The sequence below is a fragment of the Acomys minous genome (genome assembly GCF_964271855.1).
Source record: "Acomys minous genome assembly, chromosome: 13".
Taxonomy (NCBI): Eukaryota; Metazoa; Chordata; class Mammalia; order Rodentia; family Muridae; genus Acomys; species Acomys minous.
Window position 1 is genome coordinate 83,666,027 of NC_140495.1, and position 14,305 is coordinate 83,680,331.

General features: G+C 41.7%; 1 protein-coding gene across 7 annotated transcripts in view; it reads right to left on the minus strand.

The window, feature by feature from the left end:
* Positions 1 to 961: 961 nt before the first annotated feature.
* Positions 962 to 14,305, minus strand: part of SATB1 (SATB homeobox 1) — a 94,928-nt gene continuing 81,584 nt past the window's right edge. For 4 of the 7 annotated variants that reach the window (XM_084753322.1, XM_084753320.1, XM_084753321.1 and 1 more), the window contains exons 10-12: positions 5,108 to 5,311; positions 4,421 to 4,516; positions 962 to 2,726 (exon numbers count right to left, since the gene is read on the minus strand). In XM_084753322.1, the coding sequence (XP_084609448.1) occupies positions 2,217 to 2,726; positions 4,421 to 4,516; positions 5,108 to 5,311 (810 nt within the window). In that variant the 3' untranslated portion in view covers positions 962 to 2,216. Of the gene's footprint in view, positions 2,733 to 4,420; positions 4,517 to 5,107; positions 5,312 to 14,305 lie in introns of all 7 variants that reach the window. The other 3 variants (XM_084753323.1, XM_084753325.1, XM_084753324.1) reach the window with 3 other exon arrangements.

The following is a 14,305-nucleotide window of genomic DNA, read 5'->3' on the forward strand; positions in this document are numbered from 1 at the left end:
TAATAATTACTTTTCTGCACCCTGGCAAACAAGAAAGTTTGCATTGTTTTCTCATGTAGTTAAAAAAAAAAAAGAAAAAAAGGATAGGAAATGAGTTTACATCAAAGCAGCAGCAGTTCAGCTATGTTTCAGGGTAAGGTGTTAGTGGAGTTTTCAAGGAGCCCATTTTGGCCCAACAGGAGGGGCCTGCAGCTCCCAACCCTGAGCTCGCCAGGCCTGAGGAAATGGTCCTCAGGAAGAGGATAACTGCAGAACTCTGGCTTCATGAACACACCCCCATTATCACTCAGGGGACCCCCAAAAAAGGGATACAAAAGGCAAACAGAAAAACAAAAACCCAAAAGTTTTTCTAGAACCACAGCACACCTGCCACTGGGGCATGGAGGGCAGCTCAGAAGTCGGTTAGGGTTCTGGGGGTGTTACTCGTATTTTCTTCATGTACTTCTCAGTTTCGACAATGGCAGCCAAAGGAACTCAGGGTTATTTACCTTTCCTACTTAACAACTTGTAAAACAAACCAAAACCAAACCAAACCAAACAGCCCCCTCCCTCCCCTAAATGCTTACTGTGAAGGGTTCTCACACAGAAGGTCTCTTAGTTATGCTGCTAATAATGGCTTTTAAGAGTACACCCTAGCTTAAAGAAAAGTATTGCCGTAATTGAAGGAGTGGGAGGAAAAAGCGGATACAGCCTTTCCAAGTACTTATCAGCTACATTAAGTAATATCTGTTGAGGTCTTTGACTGTCCAGCGTAGTAAGCAAAAGCAGGTTGTTATCTTCTGCCTTGTGACATCCCATACCTACTTAAAACTGAGCATGTGTGCGACTTGAGTTCCGTAAGCCAGGGGAGTATTCAGTTCTCTTTACAGAGCCCACAAAGCCAGCATCACGTACCTACGTGACATGGCCATCCTTGAGCTTGGCTCGAGTTACTTCACATAAGCAGACAAACCCTGCCATGTCATACCGTACAAACAATTTTAATTGTGTAGTTACAGTCAATAACCACTCCTAATCAGCACATTTCTGCATAAAGAAAATTGTGATACACTTATAAAAACAGCAGCTGTAACAAAATAGCTGGTGTTTTCATAGTCATAAACTCATAAAAAAGAAATACACCTTTATACAGAAATTTTATACAGATGTCGCTTTAAAATTGATTGTAAACCAAAGGAAGACACATTGCAAACATCAATTATTTTCACATTAATTGCATAATTTTCTAAGGTGATCTATTAGTTTTATTTACCTAAGCTTATTTGCATGATAGTAAAAATTGCATACAACAACAAGAGTGAAGCTTCTAGAGTGAATTGCTTGGATAACATAGACTTTTATAGGCAACTGTGTAAAGCACATTTTCTCTATTTAAAACTTTTAAGACACTTTGTTTTACTGCCCATCAAAATACAGTTATAAATAGAAAGGAAATCAGTATGCTAACAAGAGAAGCAACATTACATTTAACAGAAATTTCCAAAAACTTAATTACAACATGTTGCTGCAGGATCTACAAATAAATAACGAGGACTAAATTGTGTTTCACATTTTCTTTTCCTTAAAAAAAAAAAAAAAACCAAAACAAAACAAAAATCATGTAACAATGAGAATGAAAGAAAGTACAGTGAACTTTTATTTCCAAAATAAAAAACAAATTTTAATTGCGGCAGTGCCATATAATACAAGGCATTTGTTGGCATATGTCATCTTTTAACTGCATTCCACAGTCTATAGTTCTTTTTAAACATACAATCGAGTAACAAACTCTTTTTTTTTTTCCTTTTTCTCTTTAAAATAAGGGGCCAGTTTCCAAAGACCAGTGTGGAGTGTTACAGAAATAATTAAAGGAAAGGCAGTCATAATCACAGAAGTTATAATGCTTATTTGAGGTTCCAGAATAATAATAATTAAAAGGAAAACCAATCTCTGGTATCATGCTGACAGGGCACAACACCTCGGTGCAGCCCTTGAACACAAATTCTACCACCAAACAATCCTTGTTGCTTCACCGGGGCTGCCAAGCAGTTTGTAAAACAGAGTAAAACCTTGAGTGCAGTTCTGTCTAGCCCATCCGACTTCCTGTTTGCGCAAGTTTCTGAAGATTCATTGGCCAAACGATAAACAATGAAGGGGTTTCTGAAGGAACGCAAGGTGGACTTTTCATTTTGTTAGTAAATACGAGTGATGCCGCGGCTGAAAGGAACGCCTTTCTCTCAGTCTTTCAAGTCGGCATTAATGTCCGTGCTCCCTTCCACTGACAGCTCATCCTCTAGTTTGACTGAAAAAAGGGTGTTGGTGCTTTTATCCTGGGCGTTTTCCTCCAAATCCTTAAGCAACTCTTCATCTTTGTACTCAGCCACATCCACCTCCAAGCCGGAGTTGTCCTTCAGCTTGCCGTGGTGCTTAAGATAGTACCGCTGGTTCTGAAAGAACTTGATGATGGTGTATTTCGGGAGGTCGAGCTGTGCGGACAGAGTCTGGATGGCCTCTTCATCCGGGTACAGGCCCACATCTTGGATGAAGCTCTGAAGGATCCCCAGGGCTTCCACGGAGATTTTGGTTCGTGGCCTGGTCTTCTGCCGGTTCTCCTCATCAGACTCTGCGGACGAGGCCACCGTGGGCTGCCGTGGGGGGAGCCTGGGGCCTGCCTGGGGTTGCGGCTGCGGCTGTGGAGGTGGCGGCGGTGGCTGCTGCTGCTGCTGCTGCTGTTGCTGCTGCTGCTGCTGCTGCTGCGGAGAAAACAAGCAGACAGTCAGGGATGCTGGAGTGAGAGGGGGTGCTTGCCAAAGCCTGTGCAGTGCCTGACAGGGAGGGGCAGACATTCAGAGAAAGAGCAGGCCAGCTAAACGGCCCCACAGCCTTTATTAAATAAACAAACACGCATCTGAGCTCAGAGCTGGGCAGCTAGGAAGCAGGGAAGCTAGCAGGGCTACTGTGCCCACTTACCAGCAATCTATGGAGGAGAAAAACAGCTGGGGGGAAAAAATGTGAGCCATGCACTTGCTGGGAAGGCTATGCACCAAAGGCCGCCACCAAAGCACATCATGATGTCATTAATTAATAGATTTAAAAAGAAGACTCCTTCTTAGAAAGGATTCCACAGACATCGTCAGAAGGTTGAACTACCCAGCCACAGGGAAAGCATTGTGCCTGGCCACACTGCGCTCTCCACCGGGAAAGCTTAGCTGTGCTGCACTCTGTGGCTGTACCATGGAGGAGCGCATAACAGCGGCCTCTCCTATTCTGCACACCTCTTGGAGGTGCAAGGATGCTTTGTGAAACAGCTGCAATTCTCTCTCTCTCTCTCTCTCTCTTACACACACACACACACACACACACACATACACACATGCGCGCGCGCGCTTCCCTACCAAACTGCACTAGGCTAACACTAAGTTTTTTTTTCCTTGCCCCCACCAAATAAAGGTTCACTCCATTCTACGCCAGCTGGCGAATTGTTTTGTCTATAGTAAACTACGATGTGACTAGGCTTTAAATTTAATGTATACAGACACTTTTTTCATAATTAGTATCTGCATATGTGCTGTAATTCCTGTACACAATTATACGTAACAAACGCGTGGCATGTGTCTACTGAGCACTCGGCATCCATAATTCTTATCAGCCAACCCAATCAACCCTGGGTGTGCAGCGCTGCGTCCCATTAGAGCATCCGTCCTGTGCTTAAGCCTTTCTTTCCTCTTATCCCCCTAAGAAGCAATTTTATTAAAAACAATTTACATTTTCAAACAAGTACTATTTTTATTACTTAACATATATCTTTCTTGTCTTTGTTTTAGCTGAAATAGTCGGGTTTTCGGGCTTTCACAATTATTTTAGTGCTTAATATCCTAAGGGGTTCTCTTTTTCAATTTGTTTTTTCCTTAATAAATACTCAAGGATTTTTTCCCCCCTGGTGGATGGATAACTCTATTATTTTAGCTACAGATATCCGTATTCTTCCCGGATAGCAACACCAAGAGGACATGTGGGTGATTCAACCAAGACGCTAGGCAGGTTCCTGGGGCCCTGGAGGCAAGGGCATTTTCCTCAAAGGAGAAAGCTTCACACTCAGAGTAACCCTCAGACTTCAAAAACAGGTTACACAGCTTAAATTCCACTAGAACACGCTGCTAAGTCCCCGAAGCCACAGAAAGCCGCAATACGTGGTCCAGTGCACAACCTTTTAATCAAGTTCCTCATGGACAGCAGCCTCTCAAAAAATAAAGGGCTATGCCGCCACACAGGCTACCTGAAACAAGGCTGAAGTGTTGGCTTTCTGGGCTTTGGCTAGAGCCGTGGCCATCCTATCGATCGCTGTCCTCGACACATCTGAAAACCCTGACTGAGGAAGCTGGCTTTCACGACACCCTCTTTTCTCCCTTTCTCCTGGCACAGGGAACTGGTGCCCGCTCACCTGAGGAGCAGCACTGGGCCATGGTGCAGGGGTCAGCAGGCCTGGGAAGAAAGCGCTTCTAGACTCTCCTTTCCCAAGGGTGCTGGGAGAGGGGCTCTAAGGAAAGACAAACAGACATGACTCGCCCTGTCCTGCCCTGGGATGGGTGGGGAGGCTGTGTGAGGTGAAAGGCAGGATGAGGAGCGTAAAGCAAGATGCCAGTGGGGGGGTTTCCCTACCCCACCCCCTTCACTTGGGACAGGTTCCAAGGTATGAAATGTGCGACCTTCCACCACAGCACAGTGGAGCTTCCTCTCCTCCAGGGTGGTATGGTTTGAATTAGCAAGTAGGTGGTGGTTTAAACACACACACACACACACACACACACACACACACACACACTCACGCACGCGCGCACGCGCCACCAAAAAATACATTCTAAGCTTTTATATTCAAAACCCAGTGCTAACCAAGACACCCTTACCAAACTTAATAGTCCAAAAGGAGGCTCCTGCCATGTTACGGTGCGGAGACTACAACCCAACAGCCGGAAAAGGCTTATCCCCCCTGAGCAAGATGGCAGCGTGTTGCTGTCTCCTGTAGAAAACCTCTATGTAGACCGTGAGAAGAGGAGAACCACTAATTTCCCTGCTAGGTTGAAGGCTTTGTTTATTTAGTGCTGTGCTGAACTGGCCAAGGTAAACGAACCTGAATCTGTTCTGCTGGAACATGGATGATGTGGGGCGGCCTGTCGCCATGGTGATGCACAGCATTGCTCTCCTGCTCATAGATGGCATCGCGCTCAGGCTGGGGAAGGCTGAGGAACCTTCGGATCATGGACAGGTTCTCCCACAGGGTCCTGTTTTCTGGAGACGGGTCTTCTTTCCAGCGCAACAGCTCACATAACCATCCCTTCAAAGCAAAGGGTAACAGGCCAGTTAGTGCTAGGGCTGGAATCTTCCAGAGATGCTAAAATGGAGACCCCAGTAGTTAGCTTTCTTTTTTTTTTTTTTAATCCACTCATCACACTCCAATCTGCTTTAATTTTTTTTTTCTTTTAATCCGTTAAGAGAGGATAGCTGCAGCTGTGGAGGAAGCAGCGGGCTCTGCTTCTGGCAAACGTTCAGATTTACATCTTAATGGGCAGACACATGGAGATGGCTTAAGTGGGCAAGAGCTCACTGTGCAACAATGAAGATCTGAGTTCGGTTCCCTAGACCCAGCTAAAAGCCTGTTACCTGCCACCCCAGGTACCGAGGGCTTGCTTACCAGCTTAGTCTAGTCAAATGGGGAGTTCCAGGTCCAAAAGAGACCCTAACTCAAAACAACAACAACAAACAAACAAACGAAAATAAACAAAAAAGGTGGAGAACCATAAAGGAGATAACCGGCCATCAGCCGTTTGCCTCGGTACGCGCATGCAAAAGCACGGGCAGCCAATATACTGAAGAGTCGTCAGGAGAGGCATTTTCAGGCCCCGAGAGCAAGAGAACACTCAGTAAGAGAGAACTGCAGTAAGAGAGATGGGACAGAAACAAGGAGGGTGGCGACCTTCTTGCTTGCCAGTGCCACCGAAGGTATTGAGGCGGCAAGGTCAGAGCTTTAGAAACAAACTGTCCCCAAAGGCTTTTCTAAGCTTACACTCTCTGTGTTAGAAAGGAAGGGTGGGACAGAACACCACGTGCTTGGGCATGAACATGGTTGGTGTTATTACCATGGGCATCTGGAGAATTCTGCAACAAGAATTTCTTATGGGGAACCCCAGCGTCCTGCTTTTATGCCAGTCAAAGTCCCAGTGTGACCCTGTGCCACTCTAAGATTTTCACCCGCTGAGTGATTCGACAGAGAACCGCCGATGCCATCTCAGACTTTCATCCTGTCTACCCTGCTGGACCAGAAGCGATAGTGGGCTCCGGCTGGATGCTCTCCCTCCCTCTTTCCTGCTAGAGCCCACCAGCCAGGACAGCCACCCTCTCAAACCACTGCACTGCCTGCTCACGGTTGGCTAGACTGGAGACATGTCATCTGGACACACTGGAAGGCAGCTCCACTACTTCGTATCTATTTTCCTAGATTGAAGCCATTTCCTTCCGTTATGTCTGTAAATTTTGCTGCTGGATAGGTTTTAGATATGTACCCCCTGAAGGCTTGAATGTGAACTGAGCTAAGATCGCTTTCCTAACTACCTTGTCTGCGTCCTTCACTATGACCTCTGACAGTACCTGGATGCCTAAAAACTGGTCTTATTTGCTTTTCCAGAGAAGGGAAAAAGCTTTCTAACTTGGCTGGTAGAGTACTGTACTAAACACTGAGCTGCTATCATTTTAGTTTTTTTTTTTTTTAAAGAAATAAATGCTTGTAGCTAAAAATTGTCAAAAGTTAAATTAAGAATGATTCATGTCAGAAAAGCTTCTTGGAGAGAGCTAAAAACACTGATGGTCTCATATCCTTCCGAAACTTCTTTAAGTAAGGCAGAGATCACTCGGCGCTTGGATATAAGTGAAAAACATGTGGATCACAGATGTTCTTTGGAAAAGAAAATCATTAGTTCCTTTAAAACAGCTAATAATAACAGCTAATTCCTAAATAATCACGCTCGTGCGGGTTTAACAAATATTTCAGAAAGAGAACCCTGACTCATTCAACAAACATTTTGCCTATATTGTCACTTCTGTGTCTCTGCACTTCCCAGACAGATCCTTATTTTTATTAATTGCCCATGACTAACATAACACTTCCAGTACTTTGCTATTAACCCCTGCCCTTAAATAATACTTCTAATTCCTTATCTCAAAATAAACGCGACGGATCTGCATTGAAGCGTGTTTCCGCTAGCCTTTTAGAGATAGGACGGGCTGGAGAGACTGAAGTCAGATGCTTCATATAAAAATGTTTGATGGTGCATCTGGGAACTGTTAAAACTCTACAAGGGTCTGTTCACCAAAAAAAGAGGAAGGAATGAAGGAAGAAGGAAGGAAGGAAGAATGAAAAGAAAGAAGAAAAGCAGGTTGTGCTTATGTGATCTTTAACGGGTAACACACATTTTTCACACTTTTTTGTCACAATAGAAATAGACTGATATATGCCCAACTAAGGTTGGCAAACAGTGACTAACTTTATACTAAATACTTGCAGTGCTGTGACTACCTAAATTTGCTTGCTTTTCACTCCACTGGTCATGACAGTAATCTATGATTTGAAGAAGGAACTAAAGAGTATATAAATGCCCTCTGATTCCCCAATACCTTTTTCTTAGGCCAGTCCCCCAAACCTTAGAATGAATGCATTTGGGAAGGTGATGAAGAGGCCTGAATGCTGCCAGCATCTGACAAATAAAACCAAGAATCCCCAAGAAGTACCATGCTGCTCTGATGGGGAGAGAGATAAGAATGGGATGTGGTGCTTTGTTGTAAGGTGTGAGCATCAGCCTTTGAGGAAAGGTCTCCGAGACTTGATGTGCTGTGTACAACCAAAGGCAGGAGGATCAGGGAACTGCTTTCAAAGTTAAATTAGATCACAACTCTTTAAACAGTACAAAAGACGGTGGTGACCTAACAAGCCTTCAAATAAAAGAGACCAACCCATTCTCAGAAAACTAAAATGGCACAAGGAACAACCTAAACTTTAAATGTAGTAAATTTACCAAGCAGCATCACACTGCATCTAATGAGGGCAAAATATAAACAGTAGCCACATGTAAATAAATTAGTACAACTTTCAGGATGTTACTACTTTTCAAACTGACAAAGTTTAATTTGACACCTTCTGTTCCAAACCCTTTGTTTCTATTCAAAATCACGCCTTGAGCTGTTGCTATCAATCACAGCACTTCCCTATTACTTTAAAAAAAAAAAAACAAAAAAAAAGAAAACAAAAAACCCCACAAAAAACAAAACACTGGCATGGACCCTGAATAAGCTGAAAATGCCATGCAGATGAATTCTGAGATAATATGTTCAAACCTGTTATATACAACACAAATCCTGTAAAGTTATGTATTGTAAACCTACATTTATTGAGAACTAAAAGTCTTAAATCCATCTGCCACAAAGGAGATACTGTTATGTACTTTATAGTAACCGACAGCCATCTGCAAATGTCTTGCTATCGTAAGCAAGAAAACAGTGCAGAGGATGCTAAAGTGAAGACGGGATAAATAACATCCTTCTGACTGATTTTGGTTCGGGATCTATTAAGGAAATAGGGAGAAATGGGAAAGAGAAAAAGCAGAGTGACTGCCAAACCCGTGTAACAAAAATCAAAACAAACTCAGTGACAACACAATGGCAATTTATTATGGTCCATGAAACACACGACTGTATGCTCATTTTAAAGGAAAAATTAGCAGTTCCAAACTCAATATTCTAATGATGTGCTTTGCTGACAGAATCTTGTTGTGCCACATTTAAATAAAAATCCTGGCACCTCCATCTCTCAGCTGCTAATTTCCAACCAAGCTCAATCTCTGATTTCCATGCCACTCTTTTTTAGAGCAGTGAGTTCAAGTCAATTCACCGTTAACATTTCAATGCAGAAAGAGATACCCAGTGATTCTGAGGCAGGAAGCGAATGTCCCCTAAGAAATGCATTTGTTGTACTTGCAAATCCTCCCATACACAGAGATACTTGCAAGGTCTGATCTGGAGCAAAACTGGGAGTTCCTAACACAACTAGTTTTCAAAGGGAAAATAGACTTTGATACTATGTGGGGAGAGCACTTAATGCAATATGCATATGTATATAATACCATTATGTACATATACATTTTAAAACTAAGAGCTATAAAGAGAGAAAGAAAAATGGCATGCTTTCCTGCTGCACCTAAGAAGGAAAACACATTTAAAAAAAAAATAGAATGGTAATTTGAGTTCTAAAAGGCAAAACATTTTAAAGTCTGTATCTATCCCCCCCTCCCCCTCATCTTTTATGTGTTATTTGCAGGAGTATTTTCTTCCAATCTCTGGGGCATATCGTATAATATATGATATTAAAAGAAATCAATCTAAATAGGAAAGTATTTGATACAAACATTTTAGTGCAAAGCATGAATTACAGTTTTGCAAGTAGTGGGAACAAGAACGGAGTACATAATCCATTAAACAGTACTTCTAACAAAAAATTCACTATTGTAGACTAAACTACACTAGGCATTTTGAATGAGTACATTTTCAACAACAACTAACTATAAAGCTAGCAATTTATCATTCAGGAAATAATTTCCTACTTTTAAAAGAATCTGTAAGTGTTACTTATGCAAATGAAGACAGTTTTTAATCTGCCCACAAACATGCTAATAGAGGGCAATTTTTTTTATTTACAAAGCTGCCGGCACTCAAGGGTAATTTCACATCAGTGTTCTCCTATAAGATGGGGAAATGGGTTCTAATTGTCAGAACTACCAAATCTGTCACCTTTAGCATAAAGGCTTAAGATGTAACAAAAGATGTCACCTGACTGCTGGTTTTAAACCACTCCTTCCACATTATGGAAAGTGATTTATATGCACTGTACCCTAAATGTACTATTTTAACATATTATTTTGGAAGTCCTCACTTTCAAAGACACTCAAGATCTACAATGTGAGGTCTGGATGGCTCTCAAGCCAACTCGCCATCTTCCACCCCAAAATGCTCCTAACTGAACCCTGAGATGTAAAATCCATGGCAGAGCAACACTGAAAGCATTTTAAATTATTTACTAGGTTAAAAGGGTGAAACGATACTTTAAATACATCAGATTTCATCATCTAGGCCATTTTTTGGTGGCAAAGTGGTATTGATCTTTCCAAACGCTTAAAATTAGCTAGTTTGCAGAAGGTCATTATTTGATTAAAGGCATTAAAGTTGAGGGCATGAGGCGATGCACTTCTTCTTCTCTCTCAATTCAAATCATCATATAATTTAATAAAAAGGATCTCATCTTGTCTTATAATAAGAACACTTGTCTTAGGGTAGTGTTCTTTACCTAGCATGTTAACCTTAAACGCCACAAAGTTCTTTAGAAGCGAAACCTCTGTTAAAGCCAATTATTCTATGGACTAAAGAGAGATTCCAGCCATCAACATTAACGAGGACCCATGTTCTCCTCCAGTGACTCACTGAGAAGTAACTCATCTTTCTCTTCCATTTAGCAGCATTGACTGTAGCACAGGGAGTCTAAGCAGACACTGGAGTGACTTCCCTGCTACCTGAACACTGGTCTTATTAAAGAAAAGATGGAGAATAAATTTGACCAGAGATGTACCAGTAAAAGCAGTTCCACACTGAAAGGGACAAGTTATATTCACTTTCTCCCGAGCTGGGTTCTAAAAGGAAATATAGCTTAAATATTCCTGTGTGCCTCTGATATATTCATTTTCAAGGTGTGGATTCAGATACATTTGTTAAAAAGAAGAAAACGTAATAATGAAAATATTTTAAACTACTGCTATTTTAAACTCTTGAGATTATTGTTTTTTTTTTTAAATTCCCGAGCTTCTTCCAGAAGCTCTCTAGTTTATTTAAGGGACATAATATCTTAGCCAAAAATCTGTGGCTTTCTATATTGGGGTAATAATAGGCCATAAAATGACTGTCTAGAAGTTTCTCATTTGCCCCTTTGTTATTAAGAGGTTAAGCAACTCTAGCACCGCTTCAGGAGATTTATTATTAGCATAAAAAATAGCATTTACACATGCCTAGGAAGGGCCTCTTGGAATTTAGTAAAGTTAGAAGGGCTCCCAGAGTCGCTGCAAACCATCTTTATTTTTCAACTTTGCTTACAACATGATCAGACTTAAAAACAACAACAGCAAAACCAAGTGTCATTTGTTTTCTACTGTTTTTATTCCAGCCTCTTCCCTTCCCTCTCTAAGTCACTGACATAAAAGGCATAGGCGGGGTGGTTTTCCTTTGGCTACACACAGATTGTTCAGTTCATAGCAAGAGTATCAAGTGACAACTTGGCCAGAAAAGCTACAAATGGCTCTTACTTTGAAAGGCTGCAGAGGAGGGAATCTCCAGAATTTAACATATTTTCAGGAGAGAGAACTTGAGAAGGTGAAAAAAAGGAGGAATGAAGAAAAAAAAATGGAATTCTAAAAAAAATCTTCTAAAATACCTACAACAGCAGTTCTCAACCTGTGGATTGTGACCTTTTTGCAGGTCGAATGACCCTTTTACAGGGGTTGCCTAAGACCACCAGGAAACAGATATTTACATTATGAGTCATAACAGTAGTAAAATTACAGTTATAAAGTAGTAACAAGATAAATTTACAGTTGGAGGTCACCACAACATGAGGAGTTATATTAAAAGCTCACAGCGTTAGGAACATTCAGAACCACTAGGCTAGAAGACAGAAATACAGTTGACAGAAATACAAGATTTCAAAACTGGATTTGATTTGATTTGATTTTTTCAAGACAAGGTTTCTCGTGTATCTTTGGCTGTTCCTGGACTTGCTTTGTAGACCAGGCTGGCTTCAAACTCACAGAGATTCACCTGCCTCTGCCTCTCAGAGTGCTAAAGTTACGGGTGTGTATCACCATGCCTAACAAGGATTTTAGTTTCAAAACATTAGATTTGGAAAATGCCCACTATAAAAGTTTGATTTTTACATATACTCCAAATCTAAGACAAGACAAAATCATGCTTAAATGCCTGATATGTGAACATGGACTCTGAAAATCAATCTTACCTGCCCCTCCCCACACACAGATAGACAGACAGACAGACAGAAACACACACACACACACACAACACACACACACACCAGCCAATGTCATTTTTGACGTTACAAACTTTTTAGCAGAATTTTGACATCTGACTCTCAACTCTCTAAGTTTTTCCTCTCATTCTTTATAAAGGGTGTCTCAAAACTAGAGAGCACCTGAGGTTCACACTGCAGTTCTCACTAACTTTGGCCTCTGCTTCCAGCATTAAGAACTTTCGACCGCTAGCTTCTCCCAATTGGAGCGCCTCTTCCTTAACTTATTCTTGAAGGCACCAACGTTCTTCAGTTACTTGCAATGGAAACCTTCTCCTTTCTTGACTTATGGGAGAAGCAGACCAGTGCTGGCCCCAGCTTCTTTCAACAGGGAATTGGCACTATTCACCTGGAGCTAACGAAACCCTCCAAAAAGCAGATGAATGTGATTCATAGCTCAGTCTGCAGACTAGCAGGCGTGCCAGCCCATTAAAGACTGTGACACAACAGTGTCATCTACAAAGCTCAACCCTCCAGTTTTAAGTGAGGTTATGGTTTCTATGCTGAGCTCCATACAGCTGGCTTTGGCCCTGTGGGGCCTATGGGTTGCAGGCTGGGCATACCTACGAGCTCTGAAAACTTCCAGACAGGTAAGAGACCAGGCTGATGTAGCTTTCTTGACTCCCCTTGAACATCTCTGGGAATGCGACTGCAGGGTGAAAACCTCCATTCCCCACATCCACCTTGTGACTGCACAAGCTGCCCTAGCATTCACTGTGACCTCTAGAGGTTCTCAACACAGGAGTAAAGCTCACGCCCCCACAGGCTTGCATTCGGTCCTATGCCTGGCCATGTCCCTCACACTCAGTTGAACTAATTATTAGCTACTGCCCAGCACAGCCTCATGTTCTGTTTTCTATTCTTTTACTAAGGCTTCTTTCCTCTCTCCGAATACTACTTTTTCCTCAAGCCATAGTCAAGCAAGCAGACTGATGGAGAGGCACACAGGGGACAGAAAACTGTAAGAATTTGAGCAAATCATCTCCCTGGGCCTCTGTGAAGACTCTCCTCTACTGTACAAAATCTGGATAGTAACGGCATTACCCTCACAATGGCTGTTATAAAATGAGAGAGTACATCCGGTCTGACGTCTGTTCTGAGATAACTACAGAATGCTGCAAATTTAAGTAAAAGTATGTAAACAACTCATAGTCCATTTGGAAAGACACAATGTTGAAACCCATTAGTTTAAAGCAGCTGTGACAAAGGTCATCAAGGTGCAGACACCAAGCGTGACATAAGAAGCCTGACAGAAACCTTGGGCAGGTTTCTCAACTTCTTCAGATCTCAAATATCTCCTTTGTAAAAGCAAGTCTGATTTTATCACCTAATTCAATATACTGAGAATTAGGAGCGAACACCCATGGAAGGGGCTTGGTACTCAGTAACAGTTTCAACCATAGCTGTCACATATTGTTGTTGACACTATCAAAGGGGCATCATCCCATGGAGACTGGAACGCATTAAGAAGGCCAGAGAGACTATGCTACCACATTCCTTTCTCACCTGGTTACGTCCTAAACAATAGCTCAGTTAACAACACTACTAACTCCACACAGAGGCGGGAGTGTTAAAGTATAAGTAGACACTCTTTCTGAAAGGTGAAAATACAGATGGCAATGACCCTTAAAAGACACATTCCTTTTCTGAGCCAGCAACTTTTCAATATTTATTCCAAAGAAAATGTAATATATACAAAGAAAGCTACATACAAATCCTTTACAATGATGTTTACATTCCCATCATTTGTGAGACAGCAAATGCTGAAAATAACCTAAGCTCACTGACAGAAAATTGATGGCTATTACAATATGCAAATAGACACAACACACACATATACATCTATACACACATATGCACATAAGTACATGTCTGTGTATATAAAGAGCCTAAATCAGGATATTAAATCAGAATATCTCTAGGTGATTGAGGTTATGGATATTTTTATGTTCTTCCTTATGCTTGTATTTTCTGATTTTTCTGTAGTGACTATGTAATAAAAATATGCATAGCAAATGGCTTTAATTAAAAATCTAATTTTTCTTGTCTGTCTCTTCTATAATCAACATGAGTTCCTGTCAACTCTAGCCCTCAGGAAGGCCTCTTGGATTTCTTCCACACTCACTACTCTGGTCCCTCAGCATTTCACTCTATGTCTTA